The sequence below is a fragment of the Paramacrobiotus metropolitanus genome, unplaced genomic scaffold (assembly GCF_019649055.1).
Source record: "Paramacrobiotus metropolitanus isolate TYO unplaced genomic scaffold, Prichtersi_v1.0 Parri_scaffold0000006, whole genome shotgun sequence".
NCBI lineage: Eukaryota > Metazoa > Tardigrada > Eutardigrada > Parachela > Macrobiotidae > Paramacrobiotus > Paramacrobiotus metropolitanus.
Window position 1 is genome coordinate 1,925,877 of NW_026570226.1, and position 14,433 is coordinate 1,940,309.

General features: G+C 42.0%; 3 protein-coding genes across 11 annotated transcripts; all 3 read left to right on the forward strand.

The window, feature by feature from the left end:
• Window positions 1-83: 83 nt before the first annotated feature.
• On the forward strand, window positions 84-1,633 carry LOC129582038 (uncharacterized). Its single transcript, XM_055473411.1, has 3 exons — window positions 84-655; window positions 759-1,136; window positions 1,278-1,633. Exons 1-3 carry the CDS (start codon window positions 600-602, stop codon window positions 1,414-1,416), a joined length of 573 nt encoding a protein of 190 aa, XP_055329386.1. The 5' UTR covers window positions 84-599; the 3' UTR covers window positions 1,417-1,633.
• A 533-nt stretch (window positions 1,634-2,166) lies between these two features.
• LOC129581922 (glutamate--cysteine ligase catalytic subunit-like) lies at window positions 2,167-8,077 on the forward strand. The gene is made up of 15 exons (XM_055473224.1): window positions 2,167-2,682; window positions 3,245-3,425; window positions 3,584-3,699; window positions 3,842-3,899; window positions 4,308-4,444; window positions 4,671-4,790; window positions 4,993-5,051; window positions 5,125-5,267; window positions 5,449-5,523; window positions 5,648-5,764; window positions 6,058-6,196; window positions 6,305-6,417; window positions 6,686-6,965; window positions 7,089-7,307; window positions 7,521-8,077. Exons 2-15 carry the CDS (start codon window positions 3,276-3,278, stop codon window positions 7,757-7,759), a joined length of 1,965 nt encoding a protein of 654 aa, XP_055329199.1. The 5' UTR covers window positions 2,167-2,682; window positions 3,245-3,275; the 3' UTR covers window positions 7,760-8,077.
• Window positions 8,078-8,502: 425 nt separating this feature from the next.
• On the forward strand, window positions 8,503-14,429 carry LOC129581923 (uncharacterized). Of its 9 annotated transcripts, none has more exons than XR_008689559.1 (5): window positions 8,503-9,436; window positions 9,888-10,196; window positions 10,364-12,235; window positions 12,289-13,804; window positions 14,003-14,429. XR_008689559.1 is itself a non-coding variant. In XM_055473225.1 (3 exons), the coding sequence occupies exons 1-3, from the start codon at window positions 8,775-8,777 to the stop codon at window positions 14,103-14,105; spliced, it is 1,074 nt and encodes a 357-aa protein (XP_055329200.1). In that variant the 5' UTR covers window positions 8,507-8,774; the 3' UTR covers window positions 14,106-14,419. The 9 variants fall into 9 exon arrangements, 1 of the variants encoding a protein (XP_055329200.1); XR_008689557.1 differs by having other exon boundaries at window positions 10,364-11,917; window positions 12,070-13,804; XR_008689558.1 differs by having other exon boundaries at window positions 10,364-11,469; window positions 11,530-13,804.
• The last annotated feature ends 4 nt before the right edge of the window (window positions 14,430-14,433 follow it).

Here is a 14,433-nt window from a genome sequence, read left to right on the forward strand (position 1 = left end):
GTGTGTCGGCAACCAGTAGCAAGAACCAGTTTTTATCGAAAGCACGTCATTGTATCCTTAACGGAACCGGTGTTCTTCTTTCTTGTTCTCGCTATTTGTTCATGTACGTGTGTCTGTTTACTGCGGTTCGCCGATTCCCGTTTACGTTGAAGTTTTTGGCATAGATTGCAAAATCGTCATATACAGAAGCATCCGCTATCCACACTGGCATTCGACCGATATTGCTCTTGTCGTAATAAATGTTTGCCATAATTATTACGTCAGTCATTCGAGTATCGCATGAGTTTTGAATTCTCTAATACAACTCATTCGCAGAGACGCTGTTTTTGGCAAAAGTTTTCGTTTATCTGATGAAATCAGTTCCATCCATAAATTATTGCTTCCGATTATTCTCCATTATCGCTTGCAGTTTATGTATATTTGACGTTGCATGGTGGTCAGTCAGCTGGCTTCAGTTTTTAGAATTATCGTTACTAGCTACAGGACAGCAATCGTACGCCCAGTACGACTGATAGTACTCGTCAGCACGAAAAGCGACGACTGAAAAGTCACAAAATTTCGTTTTTATGTGATGAAGTAGCAAAATTGTTGTTACGAACATGGACATGCGTTTAATTCTTGATGGATACCCAGAGCGTTTTCGGTCAGCGATACGGTAAGTAGGATCAGCATATATAAAAAGTATAAAGCTTGAATCCTATAAATGCAACTGCACAACATGCTTAACTATTAACTTATAACCAGTTGTATTACTGCAGAATGAGGAGACACCGTAAAGCAGAGGAAGACAAATTTCCGGCACGACAACGAGGTCGGCTGATAACTGACCAGCCATTAGACAGGAAGGAAAAGGGTAAAAATAATTTTCCACATGGTACAAAAATCGCTCGCAAGCGATTAAAAATTTACGGGATACTGGATACGGACAACAAACTGATCGGTCCCGGGCCACGCGTGGTCAACGAAAGTGGACAATATTACGAGGTCGAGCGGATTATTGGTGCGTCGGCAGTCTGCGGCTATCGATCTTTCCTTATTAAATGGATGGGCTGGCCTATGGATTGTTGTACGTGGGAACCGGAAACCGCCTTATGGAACGCTGATAGGGCGAAAGAGATGTTTTTCGCTACCTACGGGTAAAATTTACTTAACCGCTTATTAATGCTTACCACCGAGCAAGCAGCTACAGACGCTGCGCGTATTAAATGATAAGCCAACACAATAAACAGCGGAAAAGTTCTCTAGGTTTTCGCTAATTTTAACTTTATTTTCTTTAGAACTCCCTCATGCCATACTAGAGTGATTTTATCATCCGAAGGAGAAAGATTTGAAAAGTGGAAGCAACTCCGCTCCACTGGTGTTCAGAATCGCATTTCTATAATCAGGATGTACAGTAAATGGTTGTCTTCTGCGTAGGATTTTGTGTAAAAGTTACCGCAGTACGTACCTGTACCGATACATTGCTCGCTACCGGTACACGATTTTCATTTATCAGCTGTGTTTTTGTGTCGCAAAGTTAATTTCATTATTTCACACAATGATTCGGGAAAAAGAAAATGCATGTAGAGATTGTAAGAGGCTAGTACGATCACTGATTGATGCTTCTTATCTCCGATTCCGGTGCGAGGTGGACCCCCGAGTAAAACAATTTGTAAAAATATGTTAGCTAAACGTTAGTTAAAGGCCAAAATTCGAACATGTGTTTTACTCGGTACCGAAGTGGGCACTGTGAACCATAAGTATAAACCATAAATCTTTCGATGCCGCGATGGCTGCTACGTACGGTATCTCTTAGCATTTGAAAGAAAAATATCGTTAATAGTAATACATGAGCTACCTCAAGATTGCGCCATAAACGGGCCGCAGAAATTATAAGTCTATTTTTCTATTAGGTGTTCTGACCAGTTTCTCTGGTATTACGAAAATAATAATTATACAAACGCATGATTATTATTATAATTAACTTTTATACTTTATGTAGAATTTTTCGGTGTTTGGTACATGTATCTGTACATATCTCATTCGCCTTCTGGCGGCGGCTGCATCAGATGAACCGGTGTCAAAGTCAAGTTCAACAGCTGATGCGGCCGTTGCACCATTCGCGCAGCACAGTGACATTATTTTAATACGTAGTGCCAGTGCGAGCTTTTGGCCGGGTATTTTTAAGTACTTCAAGTGTGTGTCCTGAAACAACCCTATGTTGTGATAGTTTTTAACTACAGTACGAGACATGATTGGCGTTGGTTTTAAGAGTAATAACAAACGCCGGTATGAGAGTATTTTCCCCATATTCCTAGAAACCGATGCAATGGCGCTGTCTTATTGCCAGAACGGATGTGCGCAGTACAAGAAGGCAAAACGTTTAGCCGAATAGTTTGTTTTAGTGATACGAGTATTGAACTACTGCTGAGTTTTTGATATCCATTCGTATTTGCATAAGCACCTGTGGTTATCTCTGGATTCCCACAAACAACAGATCAATTACTGGTATTTCGTATTGTGGGGAATCGCTTAATTGTCGAGCATCCGAAATCTGTTCCCGAGCAGAAATTTTCATTCCATCGCGGAGCGAAACCTTTGCATCTATAAACTGGAACCAGAACGTACGATTTCGATATTTATCCAACATCTTTGGAAGCTATTCTCTGAAAACTAGTTACCTGGCGGATGAACTATTTGACGGTAAGTGTCTTTAGTTATAATTTATTCAAGCTGCATTCGTGATTCGTTGCAGCGAAAAGCGAAACTTGAGAATGTACAAGTACTTGCGCGGTTTTAATCGTACTGTTGCGATTGACAGTGTTTATCATTCTTGATTGAATTGTCATTAAACTTTAAAACTATTTCTAAACGTACGTAAACTGAGTGTAAATTATGGATTATGGTTGTACTGTTAACTGTGGTATAATACTAGTAAAGTACACTACGTAGTAGATGTTTTATGTGACGAGGTTTTTTATATTTAAAGGATTTTATTCACTGATCTGGTGATTTTCGTTTCCTCAAAAATGGGTTAGATTTAACATATGTTAGGTATTTCAAAATATTATCCATTCGATCAAGTTGTAACAAGACAATAAGTGGAACTGCAGTCTTGAGTATTCGATTTTTATGTTTCGTTAAAACCGATAAAATGCAGTGTTGACAAAGCATTGGAACACGTTGCATACTACGTACTCGTACCTGTAGATAATTTATTGCCTTATGTTTTTGCGAGGATTCGTCTGCATTTACGATGTTGCAGAATTCGTCTACCACATGCGGTAATATTCATCATGGGGTTGTTAACTAAAGGCAGCGCTCTCAGCTGGGAGGAAACACAGCGTTACCGGGATTACGTGAAAAAGCATGGAATTCTGCAGTTTATTAATCTGTATAAAAAGCTTAAGGAACGGGAAAACGATGAGTTCAAATGGGGCGATGAGGTAAGTACTGAAAACTCGTTTTTAAAAAAACTGAGCGGCTCCCTACCTTTGAACGCATTTACATTTTTGCCATACGTTGCCCATAACCATGGCCTGTACAACAGTTGCAGCTTTAATTTGGCCATATGGTCGTGATTGATTTTTTTTGGTTTTTATAGATTGAGTACATGCTGGTTCATTTCGATAACGAGCATAAGAAGGCCCAGCTAGCGCTGGTCGCCACTGAAGTTTTGCCAAAACTGATGCAGCCAGAAAATGAAGCCATAAAAAAGGGGTAATAACGAGCGCCAATTTTAATGTAGGGACAAATAGATTTATCAGTCATATATGGCCGTATGATGTATTTAAACGGCATGTCACATTATGCGCAGACAGGTATCACACCATAAGCCATCATTTACTATTTTTGTTTTCAGTGAAGAAGATTTACTATCAGCATTATGGAGACCGGAGTATGGGAATTTTATGATCGAGGTAAATATGTTCAAGATAGTCTGCTTGCTTCCCGAATTTTAGCTTTAAGAATGAATGGGAGGAACACTAATTATTTGCTGTTCCATCCGGACATCGTACTAAAAATTAATATATAACGTGACCTGAGTTTTAATTACTCCGGTATTTGTAGTTATGTTTTTGTGATGCGTCAACATTCGAAATTTTTTAGCAACTGTTTTTTTGTTGCTGTCGTATTTGCTGGAATCAATTAGTTTGTTTGTTTGCCACACACACAAACTGTAGCCGGAAGAGATGTTATCGCAATTCGCGTTTCTTTGGTTGGCTTGCCTGCATATATTTTTGCCTGTGAGATATTGACGCTTCTCGGCAACAGATTAAATAGTCACACACGCAATTCTGTAAGTAATAAACATTCTGCTTTTACAGAGTGCTCCCGGAACGCCCAACACGTCGGATCTGGAGTGCTTCTCCAAAGTCGAGGACAATATGCGTGTGCGGCGCAGTGAAGCGAATGCTGTCATGAAGGAAGATGATTTCGTCATGACATTGACCAACTTTCCACGGTCAGTTGTTCATGGATTCAGTTCGTTGTTTGAGTGAGAATTTAGTGGTTCATTCATGAAATAAAATAGTTTTTCTTGCTTCGGGTTTTTTGTGGATATTTTTGAATTATTTACGCTTATTTCGCAAATCTTAATTTACAGCATTTTCGTGCAAAATTACGTATGTTCTTATCGTAGTAATATGTTTTTCATTATTATAAAAGTAAATTGCAGAATCGTGTTTTAGGAATGGCTGTCCGGATTTCACCTTTCCGGCATCCAGATGCACACCACTGGACACCAAGAGCTTCTTGCGGTCGTTGTTCTTCCCGGACGAATGCGTATTTCCTGATCATCCCAGATTTATGTAATTTACCATTCTTGTGGTCCGCTTAGCTATATGTATTTGCTGTTTTATTCTGTGCAGTAGGTTTGTTTAATATTTTACACAGTTTTTTATGGTTTATGTTTGTAGTTTACTTTATACCTCTTTTGCAAGCCTTCCGTAATCCGATACAGATTGCGTTTCTTCAAACTTACTTGGCTAACAATTTTTTGGTAATTTTTAGGACAATGGCCCGAAACATGGTGCAACGACGCGGCTCCAAGCCGGTGATCAATGTTCCAAGTAAGTCGGCATTTGAAAATCCCTACTCGAGTAGTTTGCGGTTGATTTGACGTAAGTCACGTAATTATGGTAGTTTTCGTGGATAAAAATACGCCACAGCCTTTCATGGATGATTTGTTTGGACTGGATACAACAGGAAACGATCTTGCTCAACGAGCAGAAAATCATGTATACATGGATTGCGGCGGATTTGGAGCTGGATGTTGCTGCCTGCAGGTAAAATGCGGCGAAACACATCGAACTCAGATTTTCTGCTCTTTAATCTATTCGCCATTAGCTGTAATACATTCTGATGGTGTGTTATTTGCATATGTTGTAACGCTTGCTGGTCAAGGTAGTTACTATTAGTTTTCCAGTTATCGTGCTTTATCCTGATACGGCTTGCGCCAATTTGCAGGCAACATTTCAAGCAAGGAATACGGAAGAAGGCCGGCGACTTTATGATCAGTTGATCCCTTTGTGTCCCATTCTGGTCCGTCGTTATTTGAGTCATTTACGTATAAAACCACTCCGCATGATACGTGCATACATCTGCTTGCATTATGTGATGATAATGACTTATGGGGGTGTTCCAAGACTGAATGTTGCTGTTGCAGTTGGCCATGACAGCGGCGGCGCCGATATATAAAGGATACTTAGTCCAGACGGATTGTCGTTGGGGAATAGAATCTCAGAGTCTGGATGACAGGACAGAGGAGGAACGTGGTCTTAAAGTATGCCAAGTGTAACTCGAAATTGTTTCACTTCCAACTTTAAACATCTTAATGTTTCAGAATTACGTATTTACTCTGTGCTGCTGTTAATTAATTTAAGAAACTGTTATAGTTTGGTTAACAGGGTAACCACGTAATTAAAACCACGTGCAGAGTTGAGGATTTGTTTTTTTGCGAGCCAGATAAATGAATATTGTGGAATCACTTAGTGCTTATGCTGTTATGCATAAAAAGTAAAGGCCAATTAAACTAATTTGCAAACCTGATATCGGCTCGTTTGGTCCTTTTTGTAGCCGTTACAAGAAAGCCGGCATGTTATCCCAAAAGCGCGGTATGGATCGGTGGATTCTTACCTTTCTGACGCCGGTTCATTGTACAATGACGTGGATCTCGTAGTGGACGAAGAACTTCTCAAAATCATGCTGGATGCCGGTAGGTTAAGAGGAAGTCACGAAAAAAAATTGCAGTTTACTGTTATTTTATTCAACCATTACTTACCCTATTTGTTCAAGTGCTATATTCATGTACTCGTATGATTAGGAGTGGATGTTCCATTGGCACGCCATGTAGCGCATTTATTTATTCGCGATCCCGTATTGATTCTAAAAGAGAATCTCCATCAAGATGACGAGAAGGATTCAGATCATTTTGAGGTAAGGCTTGGCCAAATAACGGATTCAGTAGATAAATACAACCATGTTGTTCCACTGCTTTTCAGCTTTATGCGTGGTGATAAGTTCTTTAGCATAATTTACGTACGTAGCTTCTGGATAAACGTGGGCAAGGTATATATTAAGAGAATTCTGTATAATTTGACGCGGGTATAAAAGTGATTTATGTTATCGAGAATTAGCAAAGACACAGTAAGTATAACTCTAACACGTTCTATCAGGTTAATTGTGTTAATATTATTGTTAACAGGGAATCCAGTCAAGTAACTGGCAGTCGATGCGCTTCAAGCCGCCTCCACCGGACAGTCCCATCGGTTGCCGCGTGGAATTCCGCCCCATGGAAGTCCAGTTGACCGACTTCGAGAATGCCGCATTCGTTATCTTCATTGTTCTTCTTACTCGCGTAATCCTAACCTTCGATCTGAATTTGCTCATACCTATGTCCAAAGTGGAGGAGAACATCAAAGAAGCCCAAAAGATGGATGCCGTTCGGAATGGCCAGTTCTATTTCCGAAGGGATATTTTCCAAGGTACGTGCTGTCATAATTTTGTTTGAAAACCTTACGCGTACTCAGTCAGATTAATGCTTTTCTGAATTTTAAACCTGGTGCAATGTTTGACTAATAAGCTACCAACTGGCTACCAATCTGTAGAAAATTCTCCTACAACACCGCCTTTCTACACGAAATACTTCAAGTTTCTCAAAAAAGAATATAGCCAAATGTCTATCAACCATATTATCAATGGGAAAAAAGGCCATTTCCCTGGATTGCTGCCATTGATCAAGGATTATCTGAAAAGTGTGGAACTGAGTGTTGAGACACATACTAAGCTGCGGACTTACCTTCGTTTCATCCGCAGGAGAGCTTCCGGTCAGTATGATGGCATACGCCGGCGGCCGGCTCATATGAATTAACGCTATCTTGTTGTACAGTAATTATTTGAACACCATAAAGCACTTACTACTTTTTTTGGTTTATTAGTAAACACTATGACGGAAAGAAATTTAGGAATTCATTTTTAGTAATTAAGGAAACTACTGAAACCTTATAATGTGTATTTTGAGAGGGTGGATTTACTTATAGGCGAGCTAAAGACAGCCGCGCGATGGATGAGAGATTTCGTTGACCAGCATCCGGAATATAAACATGATTCAATTGTGAATGATCGGGTTAACTATGACCTATTGAGTAAATGTCGGGATCTGGCTAGCGGGCAGGCTTTCGACCCTTCTCTGCAGCTGGAACGGGCACCACCGCTGCAGGCGGAGGACAGTGATGAGGAAGACTGGAGTCAGGTGGATGTGGACCAAACTGAGAACTGAAATGAGAATGGAACATATCATTCACAACAGCACGTGATCGGATGCATTTGTGATTAACCATACGTCTTATCCTTTTGGTCGAGCAGCATTTTATGTATTTATACATGTAACTTTATTTTCTCAGTGCAGTTTCATGAGGGCTCGATTTGCATCATGATTTCGTTCGTTTTACAAAATAACCCCACCTGTCATCTGTTATGGTGAGAGCCTAGGGGTAGGATTGTGAAGCAGGCGTATTACTGCAAGAGGTAATCATTAGTGTTGTTGTAAATTGTAGTTTTAAAGGCTTGGTAGTACTTCGTCCGGATATCGTTGCACTCTATAAAAAATATTATTGTACTTATTTTTTACCGACCTAATTTACATACTTTGTATATCTGATGCAGTTGTTACTTCGTAACAAGTAAGGGATAACAAATATCTGATACAAGATCTTATAAATTGTCAATACGATATTATAAGTAAGTACAGAAAATAAAGAAATCTGAAAGCCGTAATCATCATTTTAAGATCCTTGCATATGAAGGTCACAGAGTGGGCAGCGGGCAGAGAAGATAATTATTATAGTACCTTGATTTACTAGTTTTCGTAGTATTCGTGTTTCCAGTTTTCCTGAGGGTAAACGGCAAACTACCGCGAGCGCCAGTTACAGTAAATGTCCTACAGTTACCAGCCCGACCAGGCATTAGCCGAGTCGATCATAGCGTTCTTTACAGCGCTAAAGTTTTTGCTGCTGGTTGAAGCTTGAAGTTTGTTGTTGGTTGTGAGACTGCGTGTTGTTCGTGTCAAGTTTTGGAGGTTTTCCCGAATTATGCGGTTCTCAGCTCTCAGTTTTGCATTACTGTAGTCATTTTGGTTTGATATTGGAATTAGCTGTGGCAGGCGATAAGGAGTATGGTTGATATGCTACACGCGCCACTGGCGAGCAAACTGCTGACTTTGTCTTTTCTCTTGTGATCTGTTTCATTCGCTGTCAAAACGAACAACTGTCTTTGTGGTCCTGCTCTCCTTTCTGATGGATTCCGAACCTGCGGCAGAAGCATGTGTTTCTCACGAAACTGGCGAACCTTCGACCAAGCCCAAACGGCAGCGGAAACACAAGGATCCCGATCACTGGCGCAAAGCCAAACTGCCCAAGAACACACCACTGACATTCGAATTTCTGGCTGGTCTGCTGTACAGTGGCCCAACGGAGTCCTGGCAGTTACAGATTGATCACACGAACGAGATCATTGCATTTTCCCGCCTGTCCACAGACATCGAACCCAGTTTGCTGGATTGTGTGCGTTTTCTGCATGAAACAGACGAAACGCAAGCCGAGGATAATCATGTTGAGACCGTTCAGGGCGACGACCAGGGGGGCGCCCCTGGACGCACCCTCATCGCGCAGTATTATTCCAGTGTCCCGTCGCCGACTCTGACCGATGAAGTGCCTTCAACATCGGCGGGGTTGACGGATGGCGAATCGCTGCGTTTGACAGCGAAATCCGTCATACACACGATGGATGACGTGGTGGGGTTTTTGAAGGAAATTGGGATGCTGGATGACGAAACCATGAGGAGTGTGGTTGAGAAGGCTGCCAAGCGAAAACGCTCTGCCAAGAAACGGAGGAACGATGAAGATGCAGCCGCAAAGCCTGCTAAGAGGAGAGCCACGACATCTTCGAATCCTCCGAGGTAAAGCTGTGGGAGCCTTTACCGTTTTGCATTCTGTAAAAGCTTTAGATAACGGCGTTACACAAAAAAAGTTGAAATGCGGCATTTCAACTTTTTTTTTTCAACAACGATAATAATCTCAACTTTATTGGCATTTCAAATGGCAATAAAGTTGAGATTATTATCGTTGTAACTTCGTTGTAGGTCGTAAAGCCCGTATATAGTAACTTAGATTTGTTCCTAAAAAATTTGATTATTGAAGTTTTCTTGGTTTATTTGATTCATTCATTTCATTGCAGTTTTCTTGGTGTACAAGTTTACAACGCTATTTTTCGTAAATTTTATAGTGCCGTCAGTAAATATGTATGAGCTTGAAAATATTTAATAAATGTTATCTCATCTAATAGTTCTTGGTAGGATAAAAGTTGTCTTTGTCGATTATGCCTTAACAGACGTTGTGCGTTTACTACAGTGCTCCGAAACGTAAACGGGGCCGACCACCGAATGGAGAAAATTTCCCCACACGACAGCAGATTCCACGAGGATCGTCGGCTGAGAATCTGGTTGCCGCGGATCCTCCTCCAGCGCCCGAAAAGAAGTCTCGAAAAAAGGCTGTCAAGTATTACGAAGTGGAGCGTATTATTGGTGCTGCGCTATCGTTGGGAAAGGAGACATTCTTGATTAAGTGGGTAGGGTTTCCTTTCGAGGAATGCACATGGGAATCTCTGGAATCCGTGGAGTCCGCCGAAGAAGCCAAGGCTGAATTTTTCAAATCTTTTGGGTGAGTAACCTCTTTTTTCAACGAGTTGTTTTATAGTATGAAAGTCTTACATTTTCTTGTTTCTACTGCACAAGCTTACAAAAAAAACAAATGTGAGACATGGCATTTATTTGTGATCTATGTGGGAAATCTCTTAATATCACAAATCACGGTATTAAGTGGCACAGAAATTTTGGAGTTTGTCGAATTGCTGGAGCGAAGATCTGCATCTGCCAACGCAGGCCATTGGCCTTCTGCTGCAGTTTCTTGAAGAGCGGATATTAACGGGGCGGAGGCAGCATGCCATTCTTCGACGCATCCCAGAGAGAGTGTTACAAGGGGAAAGGGACTCTTGCAGTGTGTACTGCGATGGACTTTATTGGTGACTCTCTCGACTTAAAACTCTCAACTAAAAAGCAACTCCTAAAACTCGCGATGCAGTCGCGCTTATATTGGCGGCAAATGGCAAACATCAAAGGCTTCAAAAAAGATAGCAAAACCTAAACAACAGGTTATGCAATCAAAACTCATGGGAAGAACACGCCTACGGGCGTGAAGGCATTCCCGATGACATCATACAAATGACATCATAACAAGAGCCAGACGAGCATGCGCCGAAGTGTACAAGAAGATTGTGGAGGACGTATGTGCACGGAACGAAGAAGACTCTTGGTCTGGGTTACTTTTGTTTGCATTCGACAATCTGCACGCTCCTACTGGGAAATCTGGAAGAGGCCCTTTCCTAGCGAGCGCTGTCAAAACCAGTTTGACTGGCAAACTACTGGATGCACAAAAAGCAGCTTGTAGGTCATCTGACGAAGTTTTCCGAAAAGCCGTTGACGCGAAGCTTCAGGATGGAGACATTGGTAGAGCCGTCAAGATACTCACCCCCGAAGACACCATTGCTGAACTTTCCGAAGAAATTTTAAGGGCGCTGAAAGATGAACATCCAGATCCACCAGCGGATCTGGATACAACGGCCTTGACGTTCCTCCATAACACACGATGTTTCTGTTGACGATATTCTGTGTGCTGTCAAGTCTTTACCTGCAGGCTCTTCAGCTGGCCCTGACGGTCTACGGCCACAGCCTATCAAAGACATGCTAAGCGGGCCAGGGGGTCCAAGTACACATCTCTTATCGGCTATTGCAAAATGGCTAAATTGGTTCTTGCGGGGAATATACCAGTTGCTACCAGGAAAGTGTTTTTGGAGGGATATTACTTATTGCCATTGACGAACAAGTCCGATAGAATAGCCCAATACCGTATGGTTGTACGTGAAAACGTTTGTTCGGTAAGCTGACTGGAAGGCGAATCTACGAACAGATGGGTGAGCTATTTTCGTCTTGTTCAGCTGGGCTACAGAATACAGAACTCGCGGTGGCGCTGAAGTGGTAGTGAATTCTGCTCGGAAATTGTTGGACAAAGAAACTGATGAAATTAAAGTACTTCTGAAAATAGATTTCGTCAACGCATTCAATGCCGTGCAGAATAGACTTCGCCAACGCATTCGATGCCGTGCAGAAGGACATGTTGAAGAAAATAGCGGAAGTAATCCCCCAGTATTATGCCGCGTATGGTTGTTCATCTTCGTTGTTCTGCGGTGAAAACTTAATTTCCTCTGCCCATGGAATTCAACAGGGAGATCCGTTGAAGCTGTTATTGTTTTCCTTTTGTACAAATGAGCTCTCAGTGCGGCCGTTATTCAGTTTGTGGTATTTTGATGACCCGACAAATGGGAGGTGATGTGGAATCTGTATTGTCGGGCTTCAGGAACATAGCTGACTGCGCGTCGCGTTAGATTGGGCTGCAGATTAACTTAAAGAAATAATCTATTTATTTCTGTCTATTTATAAGTTGGTAATCGGATGTTGAGCAGATAAGAGCTTTTCAGGATGTTCAGCGAAGTAGCGCCCGGTGTCCAGTGGGTGGTTGAAGACTAGCTGGATCTGTGGGGTGCCCCGCTGACTGATTGGGCAATACGGCGAGTGTTGGATGGCAAGATCGATCAGATCAAGCGACTGACCGATCTTCTTGGTGTGTTACCAGCTCATCAGTCGGTATACTTGCTTAAGAGTAGCCTTTCGTTGCCCGGGTTATTGTTTACCTTTAGGTGTTCGCCTTGGTGGAGGTGGCCTGAAAAGCTGCACGAATTTGACGAATACATAAGGAAGAAAGCGCAGGAAATTACTAACATCGAAATGTTGGTGTCAGTCTTCTTTGCTTCCTTGCCCGACCGGATGGTAGGAAACAGGCTTCCTTGCCCGACCGGATGGTAGGAATAGGATTTCGGAAAGCAGAGGAAATTTGCTTGCCTGCCTACTTCTCCTCGCGTTATGCTACGAATGCACTCGTTGCCGATATCGTACCTGATGAAGGCGCAAACGACATCGAGTCGTATGTGGAGGTCTTTTGTGAGAAGAGCGGTGAAGTGCCCGCACCAGAAATGTATTGTCACCAGCGAGCTTATATAATACATATACGCTGTTGTCACTAACAGTCAGCGCGGACGGCAATTGTGTCCGCCAGCATCAAGTGTTTGCTGGAGGGTGCCGACGTTGTCGAAAAAGCTTGCTTGTTGACTGTCTCCACGAAAGAATCGGCTGCTTGGGTGTCTGCTTTGCCTGTATCCAGCCTCGGTATATTTGGACGGAGCGACAGTAAGAACTGCAGTTGCGTTGCGCTTGGTGCTGTCGTTTGCAGTGAACATAAATGCATTTGTGGAAGTATGATGGATAAATTTGGTCGGCACGGACTACCCTTCAAAAAGAAAGGAAGAATTCCTCGACACGAACATGTGAATGATACTATGCAAAGAGCGATCGGACCAGCGAATATATCATCTATCAGTGAGCCTATGGGTCTAGATCGAAAGAACGGTAAGCGACGGGATGGATTAAATCGTTATCCGTGGAAAAGGCAAAACGTTGGTGTGGGACGTTACAGCTGTGGCAGATACGTTTGCACAGGCTTATATTGGTCAGACATCCGATCATGCTGGGGGTGCAGCAAAAGGGACCGAACACCGGAAGTGGAGCAAGTGCCGCCTTCTTCAAAATTGAGGCCTCCTCTGTCGTATAAGCCTCCCCCACTTTAGTTCGAAAATTTAGTAGCCTCCTCCGCATTAGAGGTTTCCCTTCATAAACGGTGTACTATAGCAATAACGCTAGTACAAAGGCTTCGAAAATTTAAAAGCCTCCCCCTCCTCTGCGGTATAAGCCTCTCCCCGGGCACCTTTGAAAATTTAGAATCCTAGGGCTTCTAATTCGAAAAATACGGTATGCTGAGTCGGCTGATCAGTATATATTTCAATCAGTCGCGTTAGGAACAAATCCGAACAATGTGGAAGCTGCGGTCCTCGAACCATGGACTTTATTGATGAGCTGGCTAGACGCATCAGAGAGCAGACTGGGGATATTCGCGCAAAGCAGTGTCTGTTACAGCGTTAGCGTGTAGAAATTCAGCGTGGTAATGCTGCTTGTGTCTTGGGAACTGTTGAAAAGCAGCAAAACTTGATGGTTTATTTTTAGTCTGTTCATACTTTACTGTGTTTCTTTTACGGAAACTGTATAATGTTGAAAATCTTATTTGTTTTTGTTTATTTTTTGGGTCCACAATGCAGTGTACAGGTACAGAACGGTATTTTGGTTTTTTATTTTAGAGTTAAAACTTAAAATGTTGAACATCCATAATCTTTCAATTATCTCGGATATTTTCTTAGTGATCTCTGGTAGATGTAAAACCTGTATTGTTTATTTCTGTACTCGTCTATAAGTGAGATAACAATTGAGTGGAATTTATTCAACATGGTGTCATTCAATTTTCAGGCAGCCGTCCTCTTTCAAAACGGTTGTTCTCTCTCCAGAAGGGGAGAGATTCGAGAAATGGAAAAGGGAAGGCGTTATGGGAAAAAATGTTCGACTCAACTGATACGGAGATCCGTCATTCCTCAACTAGCCTGGCATATCGGTGTTTATTACGACTGCCGCCGCAGTCATTTTTATTACCTGTGAATGATAACCCTTCTTTTCAGTCCGCTGTGGTTCTTTACTGATTTGATTGTTACAGTTTCGACTTCAGAATTGACAGCTAATATCTTTTTACAGGCGAATTAATTAATATAATTTTGCTTCTGTTCCTTGTACTTGTATAAGTACTTGATTATCTTATAAATGTTGGAATTTGTTGCATACAATGGTTCATGCAGGACATGTCCAAACTCGGATTTACGGATGCTGTTACGCGATCACTGTGTCCG

Excerpts from the sequence above, each read along its gene's own strand:
- LOC129582038 (XM_055473411.1), top strand. The coding sequence starts at position 600 with ATGGACATGCGTTTAATTCTTGATGGATACCCAGAGCGTTTTCGGTCA. Across the intron at positions 656-758 it reads CGTTTTCGGTCAGCGATACG|AATGAGGAGACACCGTAAAG; the intron begins GTAAGTAGGATC and ends GTATTACTGCAG. Across the intron at positions 1,137-1,277 it reads ATGTTTTTCGCTACCTACGG|AACTCCCTCATGCCATACTA; the intron begins GTAAAATTTACT and ends TATTTTCTTTAG.
- LOC129581922 (XM_055473224.1), top strand. The coding sequence starts at position 3,276 with ATGGGGTTGTTAACTAAAGGCAGCGCTCTCAGCTGGGAGGAAACACAG. Across the intron at positions 6,966-7,088 it reads CCGAAGGGATATTTTCCAAG|AAAATTCTCCTACAACACCG; the intron begins GTACGTGCTGTC and ends ACCAATCTGTAG. Across the intron at positions 7,308-7,520 it reads CATCCGCAGGAGAGCTTCCG|GCGAGCTAAAGACAGCCGCG; the intron begins GTCAGTATGATG and ends ATTTACTTATAG.
- LOC129581923 (XM_055473225.1), top strand. The coding sequence starts at position 8,775 with ATGGATTCCGAACCTGCGGCAGAAGCATGTGTTTCTCACGAAACTGGC. Across the intron at positions 9,437-9,887 it reads ACATCTTCGAATCCTCCGAG|TGCTCCGAAACGTAAACGGG; the intron begins GTAAAGCTGTGG and ends CGTTTACTACAG. Across the intron at positions 10,197-14,002 it reads GAATTTTTCAAATCTTTTGG|GCAGCCGTCCTCTTTCAAAA; the intron begins GTGAGTAACCTC and ends TTCAATTTTCAG.